Raw genomic sequence first — 23,712 nt, forward strand, 5'->3', positions numbered from 1 at the left:
CTGTAAGAGTTGTGCTTAATTTCTTGAATCAGTAGGTTTAAGTATTTTGCTAAAGATGTGGGGATTTTTTCAGCCATTATTTCCCCCAGTATTTTTAGCACCGTCCTCCTTCTCCTCTAATTTGGGACTCAAGTGACCTTAATTTTAGGGTTTTTACTTTTTATTTTTGCCTCCACAGGTCCCTGTGACTCGGTTATTTTTTGTTCATTCTCCTTTCTCTTTGTTGTTTAGAGTGGATGAGTTCTATTGATCTATTTTTAGGTTCACTGACTATTTTCTCTGTCATCTCCGTGTCCATCTGGTGTGTATATATCGATATATACATATGTGTATATATCGATATATACACATATGTATATATGATTATTAAACCTTACACTTCTAAAATTTCCATTCCAGTCTTTTTTATTTCTCTACTGAGATTTCCTATTTTTCCAGTCACTTTAAGAATATTTCCTATTGCTTGTGGTGGCATTTTTAAAAAGTCTTTGCCAGAAAATTGTGATATCCATGCGTGTTACTTTGCTCTGTTTGCCCTAACAGAGTACCGTAGACTGGGTGGTTTAAACAATAGAAATTAATTTTCTCAAAGTTCTGGATGCTGGACGTCCAAGGTTAAGGCACTAGCTAGCAGGTTTGGCGTCTCCCTGACTTGCAGACAGCTGCTTTCCTGCTGTGTCTCACGTGGTCTTTCACATGGTACATGGGTATCCCCGGTGTCTGTGTGTGTGTGTGAATTTTCTCTTCCTATAAGGACACTGAGTAGATTGAATTAGAGCCAACCCCAATGGCTTATTTTAACTTAATCTCCTTTTTAAAGGACTCTATCTCCAAATGTAGTCACATCCAGAGGTACTGGTGGTTGGGGCTTCAATGCCTGAATTTGGGGGGCACACAATGTAGCTCATAACCCTGTGTCATCTTGAGGTCACTGTCTGTTGATGGTCTTTTCTTAGTGGATTGAGGATTTCCTGGAACTTCATATGCTGAGTAATCTTGAATTGTACAATATCCTGCACATTTCATATGTTATATTGGGAGCCTCTCGACCTCAAACTTAAATCCTGCCAAAACATAAATATTCTTGTTTTATCAGGCAAGTGACCTGGTTAGGTTCAGGCTACAAGTTCCAATCTGAAAATTAGGATAGTGAAGAACAGAAAGAAGAAAGCTGTGAGTGCTTGAGTCTCCTTAATGGGAAGAATAGAGGTCTGAGAAAAAACATAAATCATGTTATTCCTTGGTGACCATGTGGTGGCACCGTTGGCATGAGATAGCTTAGTGCTATCATTTCCAAAATAGGGTGTGTACATTCTAGGGATGTGCAAGGCTGTCCCTTAAGGTGCCTGAAGAACACATTTTGTGGTTATTTAGTCGCTGTCGTGTCTGACTCTTTGTGACCCTGTGCACTATAGGCTGCCAGGCTCCTCTGTCCATGGGATTTCCCAGGCAAGAACACTGGAGTGGGTTGCCATTTTCTTCTCCAGGGGCTCTTGCCCACCAAGGGATCTAACTAGTGTCTCCTGCGTTGGCACACAGATTATTTTTACCACTGAGCCACCAGGTATTAGAACTACAATTTCTATTTAGTTTTTATCTTGAGAAAATAGAAATACACTCAACTTTGCTAGTATTGAATATATGATTGATACTGGCTCCATCAGTCAATAACTAGGGTGGACGATTCTGTGTCAATGATCTGCAAGAGGAATGGGAGCTCTGTAACTCAGAGTTGGTGACGGCTACCTCATTCTGAACATACAGTGACATGTTGTAGTTTACATGTTCTTGGTGAAATGAATTTTTATACTATATTACTGATTATGATAAATGAACACTCAAAATGTATAAGTGACTTAAAATATTTTCTGCAAAGAATCTACTGGTCAAGATGATCCTAATAATTTAAGTTAATAATAACAGCAATGAAAAAATGGAAGAAAAGCATGGCCCCTCTGGGTTTGAATTCTTTCTTTGGGATATTGTGAGCTAAAAACAATAGCTATTGGTGATATGTTATCTAGCAGCAAGTTTTTTGGACAAAATATGCCCACTTAACCAATCTTTTTGAAACGAAAGTGACATTTTTGACAATAAATGAGAAAATAATGGCTTTTGAACAAAAAAAAACAACTCATGCTTTGGAGAAAGAATTTTGAAAGCATATGTAAAAACATATTTCCATCACTATGGGACTTTTGTTCCTGATTAAGACTGATTCATTTTCCCTGTAAAACTCTCATATTTCAATGTTAATAATGCTTTGAAAGTGAATTTTCTAATTTCTTAAAAACTGTCCAGATGAATACTTCAGGTAGGTTTTAAGATCATCTGTAAAAAATATAAATATTAAATACCTTCTTTTAATTTGTAAAAAAAGAGATTAACATTACAGAAGGTGGAAATTTATTGATCAAACATAAGACTTCTATGAAAGTGAAAGTTGCTCAGTCGTGTCCAACTCTTTGTGACCCCATGGACTATATAGTCCATGGAATTCTCCAGGCCAAAATACTGGAGTGGGTAGCTTCTCCCTTTTCCAGGGGATCTTTCCGACCAAGGAATCGAACTGGGGTCTCCTGCATTGCAGGTGGATTCTTTACTGACTGAGCTGTCAGGGAAGCCCCAAGACTTGTATATGAATATACTTTTCCATAAGGACCTGTGCTTCTTTGTGAAGTATATTTTTCAACTAGACAGCCATTGAAATAAAAACCAAAATAAATTTAGACCAAGCCATCAAATCAGTGTTTCACAAAGTTTTCTACCCAGGCTTTAAAAAGCAGTGGTACATGTTCAATTATACTTTCTTGCTAAAATTAATTTTATTAGTAATAGTTTTAGGTAAGACAGAAAAGTTTATATCATTCATCAGTACACTAAACTAAAATTTATTGAGCTCATATTTCTCATTTTTATTTTTGTATATTTTCTTATAGACACAATCATAGTTAATTTTGGTGTTTTATATACTTTCTTGTGTACCATGTACTGTTAGAAATGCTCTAGTTATATTAATTAGTTTAACTCTCACAGCACCTAATATATATATACTATTGTCCCCATTTAAAGAATTAGGAAGCTGAAGAACAGATAGGATGAGAAACTGGCATAGGAACAACTAGCTAATATGTGACAGACTGATGATTTATTAGTATAGTAATGCATACATTGAATTTATACATGAGCTGTTACATTTTAAGACCAAGGAACAGACCAATAGACATATAGAATTAAAATTTAGAGACTATTTGTTTAATGTTAATAGGCATGGTGGTGACAAAAGAGTGTGCTCACAGGAAATTCAATCCAACCTCATTATAGTATATTAGCATTCATAAAACCTATGCACGGTCTTATTTAATTCCCATACCTTCCCTCGTGGATCAACTGGTAAAGAACCTGCCTGCACTGTGGGAGACCTGGTTTCAATCCCTGGGTTGGGAAGATCTCCTGGAGAAGGGAAAGGCTACCCACTCCAGTATTCTGGCCTGGAGAATTCCATGGACTGTTTAGTCCATGGGGTCACAGAGTCAGACACGACTAAGCAACTTTCACTTTCACTTTCAACCTTTCAAGATAGTTGTGTTGATCTCAAGAGGACAAGCATAGAAAATAATGTTTAATGGAGTCTGACAGACCTGGGTGTGAAGTTGAGCATTACCACTTAATCATATCTGTGACTGAAGATATTTCCTGTCTTCTTTAGATTTCATTCTGTTAATCTTCCAAGTGGGTCAGTCAATATATATCTTGGTGGGTTACTGTAGGATTAAATGACACGTTATAATTTAACACAGGGTAGTGATCAAGAATGTGGATTGAGCAGCTGGACTGTGTGGGTTTGAATTCTAGCTCTGCCCATTATTACTAGCAACTTTCTTTGTTAAGTTGTATGTTTTCTCTCTACCTTAGTTTCCTCACCTGGAAAAATGGGCTAATAATCCTGCCTACAGAACTTTTATGTGGACTGATTCACGTAATGTGTTTAGGATCAAGCACATAAAAACTCAACAAATGATGACTATTATTAGTAAATGGAAAGTGCTCAACCTAGTGTGTATTCAATAAATAGCAACTGTTGGTTGTCATTATACACACAGCACATTAGTCATGATTATATAATTAAGAAGTATCCTGGTCTCTTACTTCTGGTTTTACATGCATAGAACATTGCCTTCTGAGTGATGTAGGCAGAAATGTGTTCCTGGGGAGAGAGCACTTAGTGTTGAGCTCAGAGAGGCAGCATGGGGATCTGAATAGGATTTAGAGAGTTAGAAAACATGGAGAAGATAATGATGTAAAAGCCAAGAGATAGGAAAAGAAAATCATGTTTGTGGAAGAATGGATGTAGTGTTTTTGCTGAAGCAGAGCTGCCTTAAAAGATTAATAGTGTTGGGGACTTAACTGGTAGTCCAGTGGTTAAGAGTCTGAGCTTCCTATTGAAAGGGTGTGTGTTTGATCACTGGTCAGGGAACTAAGATCCCACATGCTGTGTGGCATTGCCAAAAAACAAAATCCAAAGCACCCACATAACCAACAACAGCAACAAAAATGGTTAACAGGGATGAATTTGGGTAGAATTAGAACAGGAAATAATTGAAGAAGTCAGGCAAAAGAGAAGTTTGTTGTGCTCACCTAGGCATGAGAGGTAAGGATCAGAGCGAGGGAACCTTGGAGGGAAGGGAAAAGGGAGTGCAGGTGAAAGATAAACTTCAAAAGAGAAGTCAGCAGGGCTTGGACACATTAAATGACAGGTGAGCAAATGGAAGAAGACAGAATGACACCAGTATTTTCGTTTAAGTTGGTGTGGTGTGTATGATGACATTGAGAAATGGGAAAGTAACATTTAGAAGGACAATGATAGGTTTGACATTTTTATGTTGAATTTGAATTAATAGAGAAACATTTTTAAGTAAAAATGTCCAGGGGCATTTGGAAATCTTAGATTGCTCTGGCCCAAAGATAGAGTTGAAAGGCATCTGCATGGGGGACAGAACTGAAGGAGATCTTTATTATCCAGAGGTATATAGCAAAAAGATCATTTAAATAGCTTCGTACAGAACACCACTATATACCAGTAAATCGTGGAAAAACTTACAAGGAAAAAAGTGGTTGCAGTTATTTGTATCTTATATTTAAAACAATTTCTATTCCAATTCCAACTGGCCATTAATCCTTAGAATGAATAAAGAATTAATTTCTTGTTGTCACTGTTTCCATATACCCAGTGAATCTGTGCGCTAGTCTCTGAGAATCTACACTCGTCTTACTTTCTAAAAAGCTGTATAAATGCGGACTTATTTTCTAGTCTTTTTGTCATCATGAAGAGTTTTTATTTAAAGAAATCATTGGTATATTGATTTGAGTTTTGTCTGGTCTTGTATGCACAAATCTCACACATAGTAAAAAAGTCAGTCTTGGACTCTTCGACATGAAGTAAAACTTCAAAGACTTTTGGTAACCTATCTGAATGCAAGATCCTTTTAGATTTTTGTCATGGTTTCCCTCGAGCTATCTTCTTGATATTTTTAAAAAATTGTGGTAAAAGACACATAATATAAAATGTGTTAATACCATTTCAGTCATTTTCAAGGGTGCAGTTCAGTAGTGTTAAGTACATTCACATTGTTGTACAAACAATATCCAGAAAGTTTTAGTCTTGCAAAACGGAAACTCCATAACCATTAAACAACAGCTCTCCATGTCTCCTTGCCCTTAGCACATAGAAACCATCATTGTGACATTTTCTTTTCTTTCTTTGGTTTTTTTCTCACTTTTTGACCATACTACAAGACATGTAGGATCTTAGTTCCCTGACCAGGGTTTGAACCTGGGCTCTCTGTGGTGTAAGTACAGAGTCTTAACCACTGGACTGCTAGGGAAGTCCCCGTTGCATTATATTTTCTGTTCTCAGAGTCTGAGTACCTAGATACTTGCTGTAAGTGTAATCGGTCACACAGTATTTGTCTTTTTGTTACTGGATTATTTTAGTATAATGTCTTTTAGGTTTATGCAGGTTACAGCACATGTCAGAATTTTCTTTCTTATGGGTAAATACTCTTCTTTTGTATGCATGCATCACATTTTGTTTATCCATTCATATAATCAGTGGACGTTTGAGTTGCTTCCACCTTTGGGCTTTTGTGAGTAGTGCTGTTAGGAACATGGGTTTACAAATAACTCTTCATGACCATGCTTTCAACTATTCTGAGAGTATACGCAAATGTAATTTGTGAACCTATCAGAAATGTAATTGTTAATTTTTTGAGAAACCACCATACTCTTCCATTGTGACTGCACTATTTTACATCCTATTAATAGTCCGAAAGGCACTTCCCTGGTGGTCCAATGGTTAAGAATCTGCCTGCCAATTCAGGGGACAAGGGTTCCACAAGGGTTCCCTGGTCTGGGAAGATTCCACATACTGCAGGGCAACTAATCCCATGGGCCACGATGAAGACTCAGTTCAGTCATAAATAAATAAATCGAAAATAGTGCAAAAGATTCCATTTTTTTTATATCCTTGTCAACAGTTGTTCCCTTTTTTTAATGTCTTTTTATAATCGCCACTTTAATGTGTATGAGCTGTATATCACACTGTGTTTTTGATTTGCATTTCCCTAATGACTAGAGATGTACATCTTTTCATGTGCTTATTGGCCATTCATCTATCTTATTTGGAGAAATGGTTATTCAAGCTCTTTACTCATTTTTGAATCAGGTTGTTTTTGTTTCTGTTGTTGTGGGATCTTAGAAGTTTTCTGTATATTCTGGATTTTAACTCATTGTCAGATATATGGTTTGCAAATACTTCCTTCCATTCCATGGGTTGTCTTTTTACTCTGTTGATTATGTCCTTGATGGACAAAAGTTTTACATTTTGGTGTAGTCCAATTTATTTCTTTTAACTTTGTCTATGCTTTTGGTGTCATATCATATGAAGTGCAGACCATGCTACACTAAAATGTGACACCTTGGCATATTTTATATTTTAAGTTGAAAGAATTTGAGAAAACAGCAGAAGCAGGAAGGTTACTTTGACCCTCTGCTCACCCTTCACCCCTGAAGTAGGTCATAATACTCTTAAGTGAGAAGTGCTTTCCCTATAGAAGCAAAGGTGCATCCTCATCTCCAAAGACAAAAGGATGCCAGAAAGACTGCAAATAGGCCTTGCTAAATTTTCACCGGTATACTACACTCACCTCATGCTCCTTGGCTTGTTATATTTCTCCATGAGTATCTACCCTTCATCAAATCTAGTGTGAAAATACTCAGGTTTCACTGTTTTTGCAGATCTTGATTTTCTTATGAAGACTCTAATGTTTCTTAAGACTTACATTAAATACAGTTATATGTTTTCTCCTATTACTCTATCTTGGTCAATTGAATTTTCAAAGCCAGCCAGGGATCTCAAGAAGGTGGAGTAAAAAAGAAAAAAAAATTCCCCTAAATTTCTAAGAAATTACAGTGAAATATGTCCTGAAGCTTTTCTTCTGTCTTTTCTTTTAAGACTCATAGATATAGATCTTGTATTTAGGTCTTTGATCCACCTTCAGTTAATTTTTGTGTATGGTATGAGGTATGGGTACAACTTGTTCTTTTGCATGTGGATATCTAGCTTTCCCACAACCATTTGTTGAAAACGTTGTCTTTTTTTCCATGGAATGGTCTTGGCTTCCTTACCAGGAATCATTTGACTATGACTGTGAGAGTTTATTTCTGGGCTCTCTATTCTATTCCATTGTTCTGTCTGCATTTATGAAACTACCTCACTTTTGATTACCATGTGAAAGCATGATAGTCACTCAGTTGTGTCCGACTCTTTGCCACCCAGATACTGTAGCCCTCCAGGCTCCTCTGTCCATGAGATTTCCCAGGCAAGAATACTGGAGTGGGTAGCCATTCCATTCTCTAGGGGATCTTCCCGACCAGGGATTGAACCATGGTCTCCTGCATTGCAGGCACATTCTTTACTGTCTGAGCCACCACAGAAGCTTTGCGATAAGCTTGAAATCGGAAAGTGTGATACCTTAAATCTTGTTCTTCTTTTTCAAGATTGTTTGGCTATTCAAGCTCTCCAGGTTTACTGTTATGACACAGTTATAAAGAGGACAAAATTTATAAAACATTTGTGAGGGTTCGTCAGTTTTTTCTAAGAATCTTTCTTATTAATTTTTTGATATTCAAATCATTGTGAAGTCTTTGAAGTATCTGTCGTGTCATCATCCCTGTAAATTTATCTTCATTTGTTCACGGGAGTAACGCTTCCATGTGAGTGCCTTTCTAAGTGTCTGAACCATTATGCTTTGATATCATGAAATCCTGCATCTTTTACAAGATGTATAATGCTTTTCTGAAATAGATTTGCTCTTATATTTCATAGTGCTAGTAGATGTATACCTGTGCTAACCAGTGTATGCTGCCTCAGATGTCTCAATACATTAGCAGATCTTTGTGTTAAGTAGGGAGGGATCTTAAATGTAGACTAATTGTTATAAATTGTTAGTTGCGTAATGAATATTTTTTACAGAATTAACCTTTGTGAGTTTGGGGTTTCTGATGGTAAGTACTCAGATAAAGATAAGTTGTCATTGTTGAGGCTATGAGAATGGATATGTGCTTGAGAATAAAGTGCTTTGAGAGAGCTGGAAAGAAAACCAAAGTGCTCACGAGTCCACTGACTTTTAGAGAGTTGTGGACAAAAACACTGAGCAGTCATTCCTGGGGAATGAGTTCTCAAGGAATTATGACAAGAATTTGACTGATTAAATAAAGCTGGTATAAAATAAAGAATTTCAGATTAGTTTCTCAGGAAGACTGATTACCTAGGAAAGAGGGGATATGGTGTAATTCTGTAAGAAAGAAAGAGGAAAAAAGAATGATAGATGGAAAAGGACCTTGGGTTTCAATTTCTTTTAAAATAAAATGGAGGTAAGATATGTGTCTCCCATTGAGTTCCCATCGTCACACATGTTCTTATTTTTATGCACAAATTTTTTGCAGAGATACAATTAGAGACCACACAAAGCTTCTCATTTTTGAATTTATATTGAACACTATTGTATCTCCATGTTTCCTGTCCCGTGGACTACTCCTGCAGGGCTTTTGTCACAGCTGGCATCCACCCACCTTGATGTTAGTTTGTAACAGCTGAGTTGGTTACAGTATTTCCCCTCGGAGCTACCTGCAATTTAATGAGGGATTCTAGACATTTAGCAGAACCATATACAAAACAAAAGTTATAAATATATATGGAGGCATTTCAAGCATATGTGTCAAGTCATAGTTTACTCGTTCTCTACTCATTTCTATTAAGGGTGTTTATTGAGTTTTGTGCTCATCACAGTATTGGACTGAGAACACAGAAACAAACAAGTCCTTAGAAGAAGTTTGCTATCTAAGTTCTTAACCAGGAGGCATAATAGTACTCTCTCCATGTTTGAGCATATCTGGGGGCAGTTTGGTTTGTTCCGATGACTCGGGGGACATTACTGCTATTTAGTGGGCAGAAACATTCTGGAAAGATTTGTGTAAAGCAGAATTCTCCAGCCCTAAGCAATGGTATCTCCATTGATAGACAAATGCCAGAAAAAGAATAATACTAGTAGCAATGATTTATTATACCGTACTGTCTTAAGCTTACCTTACCTGCCTTGTTTAATTTAACCTCACCTTGACACTTTGGGCTTCCCTTATGGCTCAGCTGGGAAAGAATCCGCCTGCAATGCGGGAGACCTGGGTTCAATCCCTGGGTTGAGAAAATCCCCTGGAGAAGGGAACAGCTACCCGCTCCAGTATTCTGGCCTAGAGAGTTCCATGGACTGTATAGCCCACGGGGTCACACAGAGTCGGACATGACTGAGCGACTTTCACTTTCACACTTTCACTTTCACTTGACACTTTGGAGTAAATACTATCTTCACTTTTCTGAATAGCTGAAAGGATAAACAAGTCTTTCACGGTTATGCTGCTAAGTAAATGGCAGAACCAGATTCTAAGCAGTGTTCTAGATCAGACCCCAGGACCTATACTTTTAACGACAATTAAATAACTTTTATTATATTATTATATGAATAATTATAAAATTATTATTTTAATAAAAATTTAATAACAATTTTAATAACTGGCACATAGATGACACCACCCTGATGGCAGAAAGCGAAGAAGAATGAAAGAGCCTCTTGATGAAAGTGCAAGAGGAGAGTGAAAAAGTTGGCTGAAAGCTCAACATTCATAAAACTAAGATCATGGCATCTGGTCCCATCACTTCATGGGAAATAGAGAAACAGTGGAAACAGTGTCAGACTTATTTTGGGGGGCTCCAAAATCACTGCAGAATGTGATTGCAGCCATGAAATTAAAAGACACTTACTCCTTGGAAGGAAACTTATGACCAACCTAGATAGCATATTTAAAAGCAGAGACATTACTTTGCCAACAAAGGTCTGTCTAGTCAAGGCTATGGTTTTTCCAGTAGTCATGTATGGATGTGAGAGTTGGACGGTGAAGAAAGCTGAGCACCAAAGAATTGATGCTTTTGAACTGTGGTGCTGGAGAAGACTCTTGAGAGTCCCTTGGATTGCAAGAAGATCCAACCAGTCCATCCTAAAGGAGATCAGTCCTGGGTGTTCATTGGAAGGACTGATATTGAAGCTGAAGCTCCAATACTTTGGCCACCTCATGCGAGGAGTTGACTCATAGGAAAAGACCCTAATGCTGGGAAGGATTGGGGGCAGGAGGAGAAGGGGACGGCAGAGGATGAGATGGCTGGATGTCATCACCGACTCGATGGACATGGGTTTGGGTGGACTCCGGGAGTTGGTGATGGACAGGGAGGCCTGGCGTGCTGCGATTCATGGGGTCGCAAAGAGTTGGACATGACTGAGCAACAGAACTGAACTGAACTGAGAGCTTCTTAAGGTAAAGGTAAAACAGAACATGGAGATCTGCATGCGTGAGCATGCCGAACATGCATGAGCAAACCCAGAGGGCACAGACTATGATTCATTCATCTCTCTTCCTTATGCCCAGTGCAAGGACTGCCAAAATTCCTCTCCTCTACCCATCATTTTATTTAGTTCAATAGATTTTAAAAATGATCCACATCAAGAAAATTTAAAAAACACCACGCATCAGGGCCCTTCCCCATAGGGGAAGGAGAGAGCCCAGGTCCTACAGGATATTCAGGAAAGTCATCTGCACAGGGACCTGACTACACCGCACACCGGCTGGTTCACAAGACTTATTATCCTATCCTAGACGTCCTGGTCCTATTAGCCCTAGCTATAAGGACCAAAAGTTTCCTTTGCCCCTTCTGAAAATATTAGGTAATGTCAGTGCAAGGGGGTAACACACTCTTTCTGCATGTCTGCCCTGCAGTGCAGGGCAGCAATTTTTGTTGTTGGGAATGATTGTGCTAATTCTTAGGTCATTAACGCCAAGTATGACATGATTACACACTTCTCTAACCGGAGAGAATGCAGAAGAGTGCAATACATTTTTCTGGAGCATAAAGTTTATTAAGACTGAACCAAGAGAAGAACCAAGGAGTTGGCAATAACTATTGTCTCCCCCACCAACATGGAAGACAGAAGTGTGGGGGATGGGGGACATGCCCCAGGGGACAGTCCAGTCTGTGAAGTTTCACCCAGCAGGGGATGAGGGGCAGCCAGGCCAGGGTGGTACCTCTTCTGGTCATCCAGACCACTCCAGAGTATCCTCTGAGCGGGCCAGGGTTTTGGACAGGAGGCTTTCCTGAAGGCAGTGGAGGTGCTGGATTTGAATCCCATCATTTGACCAGGTCCCAGGGGGCTTGGCAGGTCATCCACAGGGTGTTTCTGGAGTCACCGACCTCTTGCTGGGCAGCCCACCACAAAAGTATTTAATGTATCTCCAGATTCTCCCAGCCACCCCCTTCTTTTTCTTGGTGAGGCCAGAGGGAGTGATTGGGGACATATTGTTGGGCTGCCCAACAAGGGTGGAGCTTCCCACATCAGGCACATCCTGGGGGCAGTGGGTTCCTTCTGAGACTTTGCCGCTGTTCTCATGGGTGCCCGTGGTGTCCCGGGGGCTGCAGGCATCGCAGGTGAGCCTGGTCCCGCACGTGTCGTGGCGGTCGCCGGCGTGATCGGTGGCTCGGGCGCTGCTGTCATCACGGGTGCTGTGGGTGGAGGGGGCTGGGCTGGGGGTGACGGTCACCTCCGGGCAGGGTGGGGGACTGGCAGGCTCTCTGGGCTTCTCCCCTGACTCCTGGTTCTCCTGCTCCTCAGTGGTCTCCCGAAGCCAGTCAGGAATGATCATGGACCCCTCAGGGCGGGCAGGAGGCGTATGTACTTGACTGCTGAGGTCGGAGGAAACGGCCGGCCTGACGATGATGGTGCGGGCCTCCACCTTGGGTTCATCCACGTGCATGTGGTCACCACCCTCGAGTCTGTCTAAGCCCTGGATGTGGTCCTTCAACCAGCCCAGTATCCTCTCCACTCTCACCCCAGGGTGCTCTTCACAGAGTGGCAGGAGTGGCACCTCCCGACCCATGTTCACCCCTGGATGCTGCCAAACATCATCTAACGAACCTCTGTTGGTAGGGTTGAGCCTTAACATTCTTTCTAGTAAGTCTGTTACTTCATCGGACAGATATTCAGGTACGTCGTATCGCCCTCTCAGCACCCGCTGCCGCAGCTCCCAGAAATCTTGTCCCCTGAAGGGGAGGGATTCAGTCACTATGGTGTACAGGACGACGCCGAGGCTCCACACATCCACCTCTGGGCCTGTGTAAGGCAGCCCCAGGAAGAGTTCTGGGGCCCTATATGCAAAGCTGCTGCAGAAAGTGTCTAGCTTCTTTCCTGGGTGCCACTGGTTGCTAAGGCCGAAGTCGGAGATCTTGATGTTGTTGGCATCGAGGAGGAGGTTGGTCACCTTCAAGTCCCGGTGCACCACGCCCTGCACCACGCCCTGCTGGTGGCAGTGCTGCAGAGCCGAGACCAGCTGGCGGAACAGGCCTCGGGCCTCCTCCTCAGTCATGCGGCCTTTGGCCTCCAAGTAGGTGAATAAGTCTCCTCCGCTGAGGTACTCCACTACCATAAACAGAGTCTCCTTCGTATCAATCACTTCCAGGAGTTTCACAATATTCGGGTGGTTTAAGATTTTCATGCAGTTAACCTCTCGAAATAGTTCCTGGAGGTTGGAGAAGCTCTGATTTGTCTTTTGAATGACCTTGATGGCTAGCACTTCCCCGGTCAGAACATGCCGGGCCAACTTCACTTTAGCGAAGGAGCCTTCGCCAATTACTTGAAGGATCTCATAATCCTTAATACGAGCCATGCTGTTAGCAGAAATGGCCATGAGGTCCTGCCTCCCTAACTATACTAACTACCACTAAGCTATACTAATTACCTAACTATACTAACTATACCACTAACTATACTAACTACCTCTAAGCCCTCACTAAGAATGGTAACTGTACTAACAATACTGAGTATACTAACAGTGCTAATACTAACTATGCCAGTAAACTATTAACTATACTACACTAACTATACCAAGAATACAAACAGTGCTAACACTATGCTAATAAACTATTAGCTATACCAACTATGCTAACTATATCAATGATACTTTCTATTCTAATACTAGCAACACTAACTAAAAAAAAATATATAATAAAATGAGAAAAAGAACTAAGGGGGAAAAAAGGGGCAAACACACAAAAAATGAGGAGAAACTAAAAATGAAAGAATAAAATGATAATACACAAATAAAAAAATGAGAAAAAGACAAAGAAAAAGGAGAAAAATAACAAAGGAGAGAAATAGGAAAAAAATCAACAAAATGTCAAAAACACAGAACAAAGCTCGCTAACTCTAGTCCAGCCGTCAGGTCACCAAAATCAGCTTCCTGGGCTCTGTGGACAAAAACCTGCACCCTTATAAAGGGTTTTTTTTGTGAGTTTCATCACAGTGATGCCCTGTGAAGTCAGAGCAAGAAATGGGCCAATCGTGGCTGGGGATAAACCCAGTGGTTTTCTCTCTTTTTAGCTTCAAGGCCTCTTTACACTTAGGTAAAAGGTCCCAAAGAGATTTTTCTTTAAATATATTAAAAACTGTTATTCACTTAGAAATTAAAATCTGTAGGAGGCTTCAGCAACTTTTTCATTTCTAGTTTAAAAATTAGTAATAATTTAAAAGACCTCGTAATGTCTACACTTGAAATATTCTTTTTCCTTAAACTCTGGTCGCAAAGTGATGATTTAACTGACTTGGTAATACTACAGGAAAATGTTCTATTGTGTGAGACACTAGTAAACCACATTATTAATGTTATGAAGCTGAGGGAAGATTTGCCGGGAGGATCAATAGCAGATTCCTCATCGGGAGCCTCAGAAGCCAGATGACGTGGGTCAGTGTATTTGAAATGTTGAAGGAAAGAAGCTGTTAACTAAGAATCCTATGTTTAGCAAAACTGTCTTTCAAAAATGAGGGAGAGATTAAGGCATTCCCAGTTCATGAAAGTTGAGAGAATTCTCAACCACCCGACCTGCCTGAGCAGGGAGTCCTTCAGGTTGGAATGAAAGATCCTCAACAGTAACTCCAAGCCTTATGAAGAGATGAAGATCTCCAGCAAAAGGAGATAGATGAGTGATTAGAAAAGCTAGCACTACACTGCTGTAATTAAAATGGATAACTAGCAAGGACTTACTGTATAGCACAAGGTACTCTGCTTAATGATATGTGGCAGCCTAGATGGGAGGGTAGTTTGGGGGAGAATGGCTACACATGTACGTATGGCTGAGTCCTTTTGTTGTCCACCTGAAATTATCACATTGTTCATCAGCTATGTTGTTGTTGTTCAGTCACTTAGGTATGTCCGACTCTTTGTGACCCCATGGATGGCAGCGTGCCAGGCTTCCCTGTCCCTCACCATCTCCTGAAGTTTGCCCAAGTTCATATCCATTGTGTCACTGATGCCATCCAGCCATCTCATCCTCTGACGCCCTCTTCTCCTTCTGCCTGCAATCTTTCCCAGCTTCAGGGACCTTTCCAATGAGTTGGCTATTTGCATCAGGTGACCAAAATACTGGAACTTCAGCATCAGTCCTTCCAATGAGTATTCAGGGTTGATTTCCCTTAAGATTGACTGGTTTGATCTCTTGGCTGTGCACAGGACTCCCAGGAGTCTTCTCCAGCACCACAGTTTGAGGGCATCAATGCTTTGGCACTCTGCTTTCTTTACAGTCTAGCTCTCACAACCATACGCGACCACTGGGAAGACTATACAGACCTTTGTCGATGGAGTAACATCTCTGCTTTTCAACGTACTGTCCAGACAAAAAGATATGATAGCGAAAGATGAGTATAAAATTAAAAGTTAAAAAAAAAAAGAAAAGCTAATACTATTGTAACTTTGATTTGAAGCTCCAGTTTTTGTTTTCAATTTGATTTGAGACTAGTATATAAAAAACATTTCTAAGACTTTTTTTTTCAATTTGGGGGGAAAATTTGATTGGTCTCTAAAATAAATGTATGTTTGTGACCTCAAAGATAGCATTTGAAAGTCTTTGTCCTCCAATATGAAGGTAAACCAGGGTCGGATCCCTCTGGCTGCATCAGCTAAATGACAGAAGCTACAAACTAAACTGACGTGAGGCAATAAATAGCAATAAGAGCAGAATTCAAGAAATGGAACTGAGGAACACTAGCAGTAGGTGCAGTAAAGTCTCAGAACACATATTCTGGATCCCTCCTTGAATAATAGAGTAAAAGATACCCAGTAAAATTTTTTTATGAAATGTGTAGACTCTGTGTTAGTAATAGTCTGTGTGCATATGTGCTAAGTCACTTCAGTCATGTCCAACTCTTTGTAACCCTATAGACTATATAGCCCGCCAGGCTCCTCTGTCCTTGGGAGTCTCCAGTCAATACTGAAGTAGCTTGCCATGCCCTCCCTCCAGGGTACGTTTGCAGTCCAGGAATTGAACCAGCATCTCTTGCGTCACCTGCCCGGGCATGTGGGTTCTTTACCACTAGCGCCGCCTAGTAAGCCCTAATAGTCTACAGGGCACCATAACAGAAAAATACACACTGTGTGCCTTAAACAGCAGAAATTTCTATTTTTTCACAGTTCTAGAGGCTTAAGTCCAAAATCAAGGTGTTGTCAGGGTTGGTTTGGATCAGACTTCTCTTACTGGCTTGTACACAGCCGCCTTCTAGCATTGTGGTTGTCGTTTAGTCGCTAAGTGATGTCCGACTCTTCTGCAATCCACGGACAGGACCGTAGCCCACCAGGCTCCTCTGCCTACATCCTCACATAACCTCTTCTCTGTGTACACACAAGAAAAGACTGTTCTGATGTCTCTTCCTCTTCTTATAAGGACACTTGCTATTGGATTAAGGCCCCACCCTTTGGCCTCCTGCAACCACTAACCTCCTTATAAATCCTATCTCCAAAGAGAGTCACACTGGTGCTTAGGGCTTCGGTATATACATTTTGAGGGAAAACAGTTCGATCCATAGCATTCTCCCTTTTGTTTCCCCCAATTCATGTCCATCCTCATGTGCTATTAAAATACACTAATCTCAATATCTCTAGATAAGCCATTCCAACACTGATTTCAAATTCAAAGTCTCATTAAAATGTCACCTGATCAGGTATGGGTGAGAAGTGCTGAATAAAATTAACCCTCACAGGACCCATAAAGAAAATATAACACTTTCTTGAAACACAAATAACAGGAAAGTTGAACAAGTAAATGTACTCTCAGTGCTGTAATGGAGCCTGCTCCATTAAATGAAGTGAAACAGGTATTTCCAATTCAGATTGCTGTAACATTAAGAACTTAAGATAATTTTGACATTCCTATGAGAGAACGAGTGAGGACAAGAGATTCTGAGAAAAGCAGATTATTGGAAGTATAGAGAGACTTGCCTTATCTGATGTCAAAGGGTCCTGCAAAGCTGTTATAAGTCAAATAGAGCAGCATCAGTGCATTTTGAGTAGACATGAATGAGTCATGGAGTATAATTAGAGTACAGAAGCAGACCCATATTAAATGACTTTAAAGTTCAAAAGCAGTTGATCATAGAGGGAAGAGTTTTAAAAAATGAAAAGTATAAAACAATAGGAAAGTTTTAAGACATGAAAGAAAACCTACTAAATAAATGAAAATACATCCTATATTGATGGATCACAAAACTTAATACTATTCACATGACAGCAAATTGATCTGCAGACTCAACACAATGCCTATCAAAACCCCACCTTCTTTGCAGAAATTGACAAGCTGATCCTAACATTCATATAGAAATATAAAGGACCCTGGATAGCCAAAACAATCCAAAAAAAGAACAAGGTTGGTTCAGACTTCTCAATTTCAGAACTTACTGCAAAACTGTAATAATCAAGACGGTATGGTACTAACATGGGCTTCCCTGGTAGTTTAGTGGTAAAGAGCCTGCCTCTCAATGTAGGAGATGTGGATTTGATCCCTGGGTCAGGAAGATCCCTGGAGAAGGAAATGGCAACCCACTGCAGTATTCTTGCCTGGGAAATTCCATGGACAAATGAGCCTGGCAGGCTACAGTCCATGGGATCTCAAAGAGTCAGACACAATTTAGTGACTCAACAACAAAAATAAGACCATTCCACTTACGGAAACTTGAAAGATGGCACAAAATTCCCGTGTAACTTCAACCAGCTTCTACTAATGTGGATATCTTACACATTACAGTGATAAAAATCAGGAAATTAACATTGATGTACTAGTTATTATAGACCATATTTGAATTTTACCAGTTATTCCACTGGACTGGATCAGTCTCTTTTCCAGTCCAGGATCCAGTCTAGACTCCTTCTTTAACTTGGTTATATGTCTTTTTAGTCTCTGTGTGAAATCCTTGGTCTTTCATTCGTTTTTTTCTTTTCTCCCTTTCCTTCCTTCCCTCTTCTGTCCTTCCTTTTACCTTTCTTTCTTTCCTTCTCTTCGATGACCTTGACATTGAAGGGTCGAGGTAAGTACTCCTGTGAGGAGTACTCCTCACTCCTGTGAGTACTCCTGTGAGGGTCCTGTGGGTACTCCTAGCAGGAGTATTCCCTAGTAGTTATTGGGCTTCCCTGATGGCTCAGTGGTAAAGAATACACCTGCCGATGCATGAGATGTGGGTTTGATCCCTGGGTTGGGAAGATCCCCTGGAGAGGGACGTGGCAACCCACTCCAGTATTCTTGCCTGGGAAACCCATGGACAGAGGAGCCTGGCAGTCCATGGGGTTGCAAAGAGTTGGACATAACTTAGCAACTCAACAACAATAACCTAGTAGTTATCTTATCAAATGTCCCTCAGCCTGGATTTGTCTGATTAGAAGGGATAAAGCATTTTTGGCAAGATCACTACTGAAGTGATGTTATGACCTTTATCCTTCTCTGTGCATCATTTCAGAAGGTGCCTGAGTGCGATTTGTGCCACTAATGATATCGATTTTGATCACTTGGTTAAGATGCTGAATGATAGAATTATCCACTGAAAATGTGTTTTCACATTTGTCATGAATATCTTGTGGGGAGATACTCTGAGACTATTCAAATATCCTGTTTCTCATCTCACTTTTGCCTATTAACCTTAGCATCCTTCAATGATTACTTCTCTGCAACAATGTTCACTGTGGTGTTTACTAATGGTCATTTTTAATTTTCATCATTCCTTATAAAATTATTAACTAAATTCTACTGTAAGGAAGAGCAAGTCCTCATATCCACTTATGTGTTATTCATTTATTTTTTGTATCAGTATGGATTCGTGGATATTTACTTTAGCCTACGGGTTATACTCTGTTACTCTATTTATTTTGTTGTTCAAACTGTCCCAGATTTAGTCAGTGGGAGCTTATTCAATTTAGTCCATGTGTCTTTCTCAACATGTTCACATCATTTATTGAATATTTCCTTCTTAATTTTTGGTGCCATAAATATTCCAGGCTCATCTTATCCATAGGATTTTTTTTTTTTATTAATTTATTTATTTTAGTTGGGGGCTAATTACTTTACAATATTGTAATAGTTTTTGCCATACATCGACATGAATCAGCCATGGGCTTACATGTGTTCCCCTTCCTGGACCCCCCCACCCACCTCCCTCCCCATCCCATCCCTCTGGGTCATCCCATTGCCCCGGCCCTGAGCCCTTGTCTCATGCATCGAACATGGAATGGTGTTCTGTTTCACATATGATAATATACATGTTTCAATGCTATTCTCCCAGAACGTCCCACCCTCACCTTCTCCCTCAGAGTCCATAAAATTGTTCTATGCATCTGTGTCTCTTATTCTGTCTCGCATATAGGGTTATCGTTACCATCTTTCAAATTCCATATATATGCATTAGTATACTGTATTGTTGTTTTTCTTTCTGGCTTACTTCACTCTGTATAATGGGCTCCAGTTTCATCCATCTCAGTAGAACCGATTCAAATGTATTTTTTTTTAATGGCTGAGTAATATTCCATTGTGTATATGTACCACAGCTTCCTTATCCATTCGTCTGCTGATGGACATCTAGGTTGCTTCCTGTCCTCCAATTTCCTACATCTTCAAGGATCTCTACTTCCTGCTATCAAATATACTTAGAAACCAAAAGATGTCCACTAAATATCCTATGTTTTTGCTGCTGAGATGTTATTGCTTCTAAGAGTTCTCAGGAAAGATAGCTTTAAAAAGTATGTATTGACTTATTAATGTAAGATATGCATATATATTTATTTCTGTATCTATATAGGCACACACACATATTAAAACTATGAGTGCGTACTAATAGTTCTAATCCCAGTCTCACATCACTGGATCTATTGTCACTTTCTTCCTTGCCTTATTTATAACTCCTTTCTCTGACTGGGAGAAACTTGGCCCTCATTTTTCACCTCATAGTCACTTACTATAATCCAAGTATACACGTAAACTAGTTTCCGAATTTCTAACTCACACCCTTGCATCAAAAACAAATTTACTAATGTTAAAGAAAAAAATACTCAATGATGTGTGTCAAAGATGGTAAGGCAGACTTTGTTCAGGACCATCATGGCAGGTGGAGGGACCACTGTGGTGGGATTTTACAATGCAGTCATGGGATTGGGCTCAACTCTGTATACAGCCTGGCCCAATGGGAATTTATAGCCAAAGCATAAGGCAGTGGTTGAGAAAACATTAGGGGGAGGGAAAGGGGATCTGGCTAAAATGACCTAACAGGATTCTTGCTGTAACATACTCTACAGAAAACAGTTTAGACAGCTCTTTTTCACTTAGAAATCAGATCATTAAAGTCATTCCATACCGATTCGGGGAAATTGTCTCCCCCCACCCCCCACCTCTGTTTTTTAATGACTACCTAGCATCCAGTGTACGGATGGACTATAGTTTATTCAATAACTCTTCAATGTATGGACATTTAGGTTGTTTCCAGTATTTTGTATATGCAAGCAATGCTACAATGAAAAATATTCATATTTATTTTCATGTTTTTGGAGGTGTAGCTGTTGGATAAATTACTAGAAGTGAAACTGCTGAGTCAAAACGTTGGTGCATAAGAAATTTTATTAAGTATCTCCAAAACCCCTTCTAGATGGAGCACACCAATTTTCATTTCCACCAGCAATGTTTGAAAGAAACTGTCTCCTTTGGGGATTTAGTCAATGGTCAGAGACTGGGCCACATAAACTTTGGGATACAGACATTTTTAAATTCAATTTAATACTGTCGAAATATTTTCTTGCTTTGTTCCCCTGTATGTGTAAGCCAACAGTTTATTAACTGTGACTTTGGGCAAGGTACTTAAGAAAGAAAACTTGGCTTTATTGTCTAAAAATATGTAAAATAATAAAACTGGTTTTTAAAAACTTTTTTAAGATAGCAAATGAGATTATGTAGGGAGTGTAATACATCCCAAATGAAAATTTGGGATGAGTGAAGTGCTTCATAAATACATAGTGAAATAAAGTATTTAGTTTTGTCCCGGCATCTTTGCAGAGCACAAATGCCTGAATAAAGTGACTCTTCTTCACGGTAGTTCTCCTATGTTTGTGCTGGGAGATATTAGGACCCGTCCTTTCCTTTAATTGCTGGGACCCCAAATGTAGCACAGCATCATGTTCAAATATTTACTCAAGAATATGGTACATCTTGATTTAGCTATTTGTCCAGAATATCTGCCAAATCCACTATCTGTTCTCTATCCCTAAAGACACTGCCCTAATCGAGAGCCTCATCTATGACCTGGTTTTGGGTCTTCTAACAGTTCTCCTGCCTCTGAGCCCACTTTTGCAACTCCTCTGCACATTTCCTGGAGGATTCCACTGTAATCTGTTTTGTGTAATTTCCATGGTTAAAAGCCTTTCTTTGACTCCACATGACTTAGGGATTTTAAAGCCCATAGGTATATTTGCCTTTTCCTTGATAATCCTTGGGCTTTCCCACTAGTAAGCTTTTGGGCATGTTATTCCATTGGCCTGGAACTCCCTGCCTGATCTTTCAGTCTGGTGAAATCCTTGTGAAATTTTAGTTTTGAGGTGTCCCCTGGCTGCTTGCTTCTGCCAGTGGCACTTTGAATTAAATCTCCACCCTAGCTCTTAACAGCTGTTCTGGCCCCCTGCTTAGACCTTAAGTACAAAATCTAGGTTTCGGTTATCCTTGTTTCATGTACCAGGTTATATCGCCTTAATGTTTCCTGTTCTCTATCAGTCTCCTCAGTCAGACTTCCAGCTGCTTGAGAGCAACAGTGATGGTTTAATCACCTTACCATCTGTAAGACCTCACACAGAACCTGGTTCAGAGTGAGGGGTCAATAATGCATGTTGCTGAGTGTGTTTGCTGTGGGCCGTGGGGTCAGGGAAGAGACACTCCAGCTTTCAAAAACAGAAGAAGTCTGTTCTCCACACTGATGGGGCAAGCATGACTCGCTCCCACCTGTTTTATTTGTTTCCTCCTATGGGAGGCCAAGGCTCCCAAGACCAGGCTGCTTGTACTGAAAACTGCTCTGCTCTTTTATGCACTGCCTTAATGAGAGCTTATCCCTGCCTCTTTAACATGAAGTGTTGACGTTATTTTAATCTTGTTAATCGTAGTTTATTTTGGGTAGTCAGCTGAACACTGATACATGTGTCTTAAACCAGGGGTTCTCATTTTTTTTTTTTTTTTCTCCCAATGCCTTGTCCGAGAGTACACTTGAGAATGTCAGACTAGAGTGTGGAGGAATGCAAAAGGGCTCAGAAGTCTCTAGAGGTCAGCAGAGCCCCTCTCTTCCTCTTAGCCAAAGGAACTCACTCTGTAGGAGTAAAGTACTCAGAACTGCCATAGAGAAAGCCTAACCCTCACCGTATACAGGAATATGATTTTATTTTAAAGACCATTTTAGACATCACAGTGCATGTATTAGGAACCGCAAAGATAAGTGTTTTGGAAAATATGTTATCTGAGGAAGGTGATATTTAATCTTCTTTATCAAAGATAAGACTTGTGGCAACATGGTTTCTATCTTCTAATATTTGTCTTAGGAAATTGGTAGAAAACATGTCCTGTGTGTTTTTAGGAGATGAAATTTGGTCCTATGGATGAGTGAAAAAAGGAAGAAGATTTTGGCTACAACCAAGAGGTGTAGTGTGTGTCTCCCATGCTAGGCCACAGTGGGTGCGTGTGCTGTCACTTTAGTTGTGTCTGACTCTATGCAATCCTATAGCCTGCAGCCTTCCTAGCTCCTCTGTCCATGGGATTCTCCAGGCAAGAACACTAGAGTGGGTTGCCATGCCCTCCTCTAGGGTATCTTCCTGCCAAAGGATCAAATCCATGCTCCTATGTCTCATGCGTTGGCAGGCGGGTTCTTTACTACCAGCGCCACCTAGGTAGCCCAACTACAGTGGGTAGGAGATATAATTTTGTATCACTACATCTCTGTCCACTGAAAGTTAATATTCACAGAGAAGGGCACCAAGACCCAGAGCGTAGCCTGCCTGAGGTTGCCTGAGGTTGCTCTGCTCACTGGGCAGGAGGGACTGGTGCCTAGGCCTGAGGTCTTTCCCCTGCACCTCTGTCTGCTGTGGAGCTGAGCTCTTCACTAACACCTTGGGTCATTTCTGTGTCCCAGTGACCCTCCCATTACTGTCTGGCACAGGATCCAAGGCTGCACCAAGTGACCCTTAAGACCTCTTCCATACATCAGACCCTACTTCTAATTCAAACCAGGGAGAAAATGAACTGGTCTTAGTTGAAGAGCTTCACTATATGTTTACAGTCTCTTCCCTGCCCTGAACCAATCGACTCATCTGTTCTTCCTAGAGTTGCCAAAGAACCTTCTGGAAAGCACATTTCTCAGTTTGTATCCCATACTGCTCCAAAATCTTGAGCAGTTCCCATCTGCCTAGGGAATAAATAAAATAATATGGAATAAATTAAAAAAGCAAAACAGGTACATTTCTCTTTTCTAAGCCTGCTTGCTTTTATCTTCAGTGGCATTAGGCGCCTTTGCAGATCCTGCCCTCCTGGGAAAGCTTTTTTCTTACATTCCAATGCTTTCTGCTTTCTGTAACCTGACTCTTCTCTCCTGCTGAAATGTGTTCCTCCCTGAAAACTGTCCTTGAATACTTTTCATCCTTGAAGGGGGGGTGGGGGAGCGGTCTAACTCCAGCGCATGCGCCCAACCGCCAGTGATGCCCAACCGCCAGTGATGCCCAACCGCCAGC

The 23,712-nt window shown here is 40.5% G+C and overlaps 2 protein-coding genes across 4 annotated transcripts in view; one reads left to right on the forward strand and one right to left on the reverse strand.

Moving 5' to 3' along the window:
• The window catches only part of LOC145511219 (uncharacterized), a 321,565-nt gene that overhangs the window by 68,059 nt on the left and 229,794 nt on the right, over positions 1–23,712 (forward strand). The window lies entirely within an intron of this gene.
• LOC145511216 (serine/threonine-protein kinase MARK2-like) lies at positions 11,501–23,689 on the reverse strand. 2 transcript variants are annotated; one of them, XM_081504077.1, is made up of 2 exons: positions 23,533–23,689; positions 11,501–15,316 (listed from the first exon to the last, which is right to left on the reverse strand). In XM_081504077.1, exon 2 carries the CDS (start codon positions 13,342–13,344, stop codon positions 11,824–11,826), a length of 1,521 nt encoding a protein of 506 aa, XP_081360203.1. In that variant the 5' UTR covers positions 13,345–15,316; positions 23,533–23,689; the 3' UTR covers positions 11,501–11,823. The 2 variants fall into 2 exon arrangements, 1 of the variants encoding a protein (XP_081360203.1); XR_014057642.1 differs by lacking the exon at positions 23,533–23,689 and adding an exon at positions 19,407–23,359 and having other exon boundaries at positions 14,744–15,316.

Source organism: Giraffa tippelskirchi, chromosome 6 (assembly GCF_054371585.1).
Source record: "Giraffa tippelskirchi isolate mGirTip1 chromosome 6, T2T-mGirTip1v1.2.pri, whole genome shotgun sequence".
In the NCBI taxonomy this organism is placed as follows: Eukaryota; Metazoa; Chordata; class Mammalia; order Artiodactyla; family Giraffidae; genus Giraffa; species Giraffa tippelskirchi.

Bases quoted from the DNA above. Each gene is read 5' to 3' on its own strand.
- LOC145511216 (XM_081504077.1), bottom strand. From the start codon at position 13,344: ATGGCCATTTCTGCTAACAGCATGGCTCGTATTAAGGATTATGAGATC.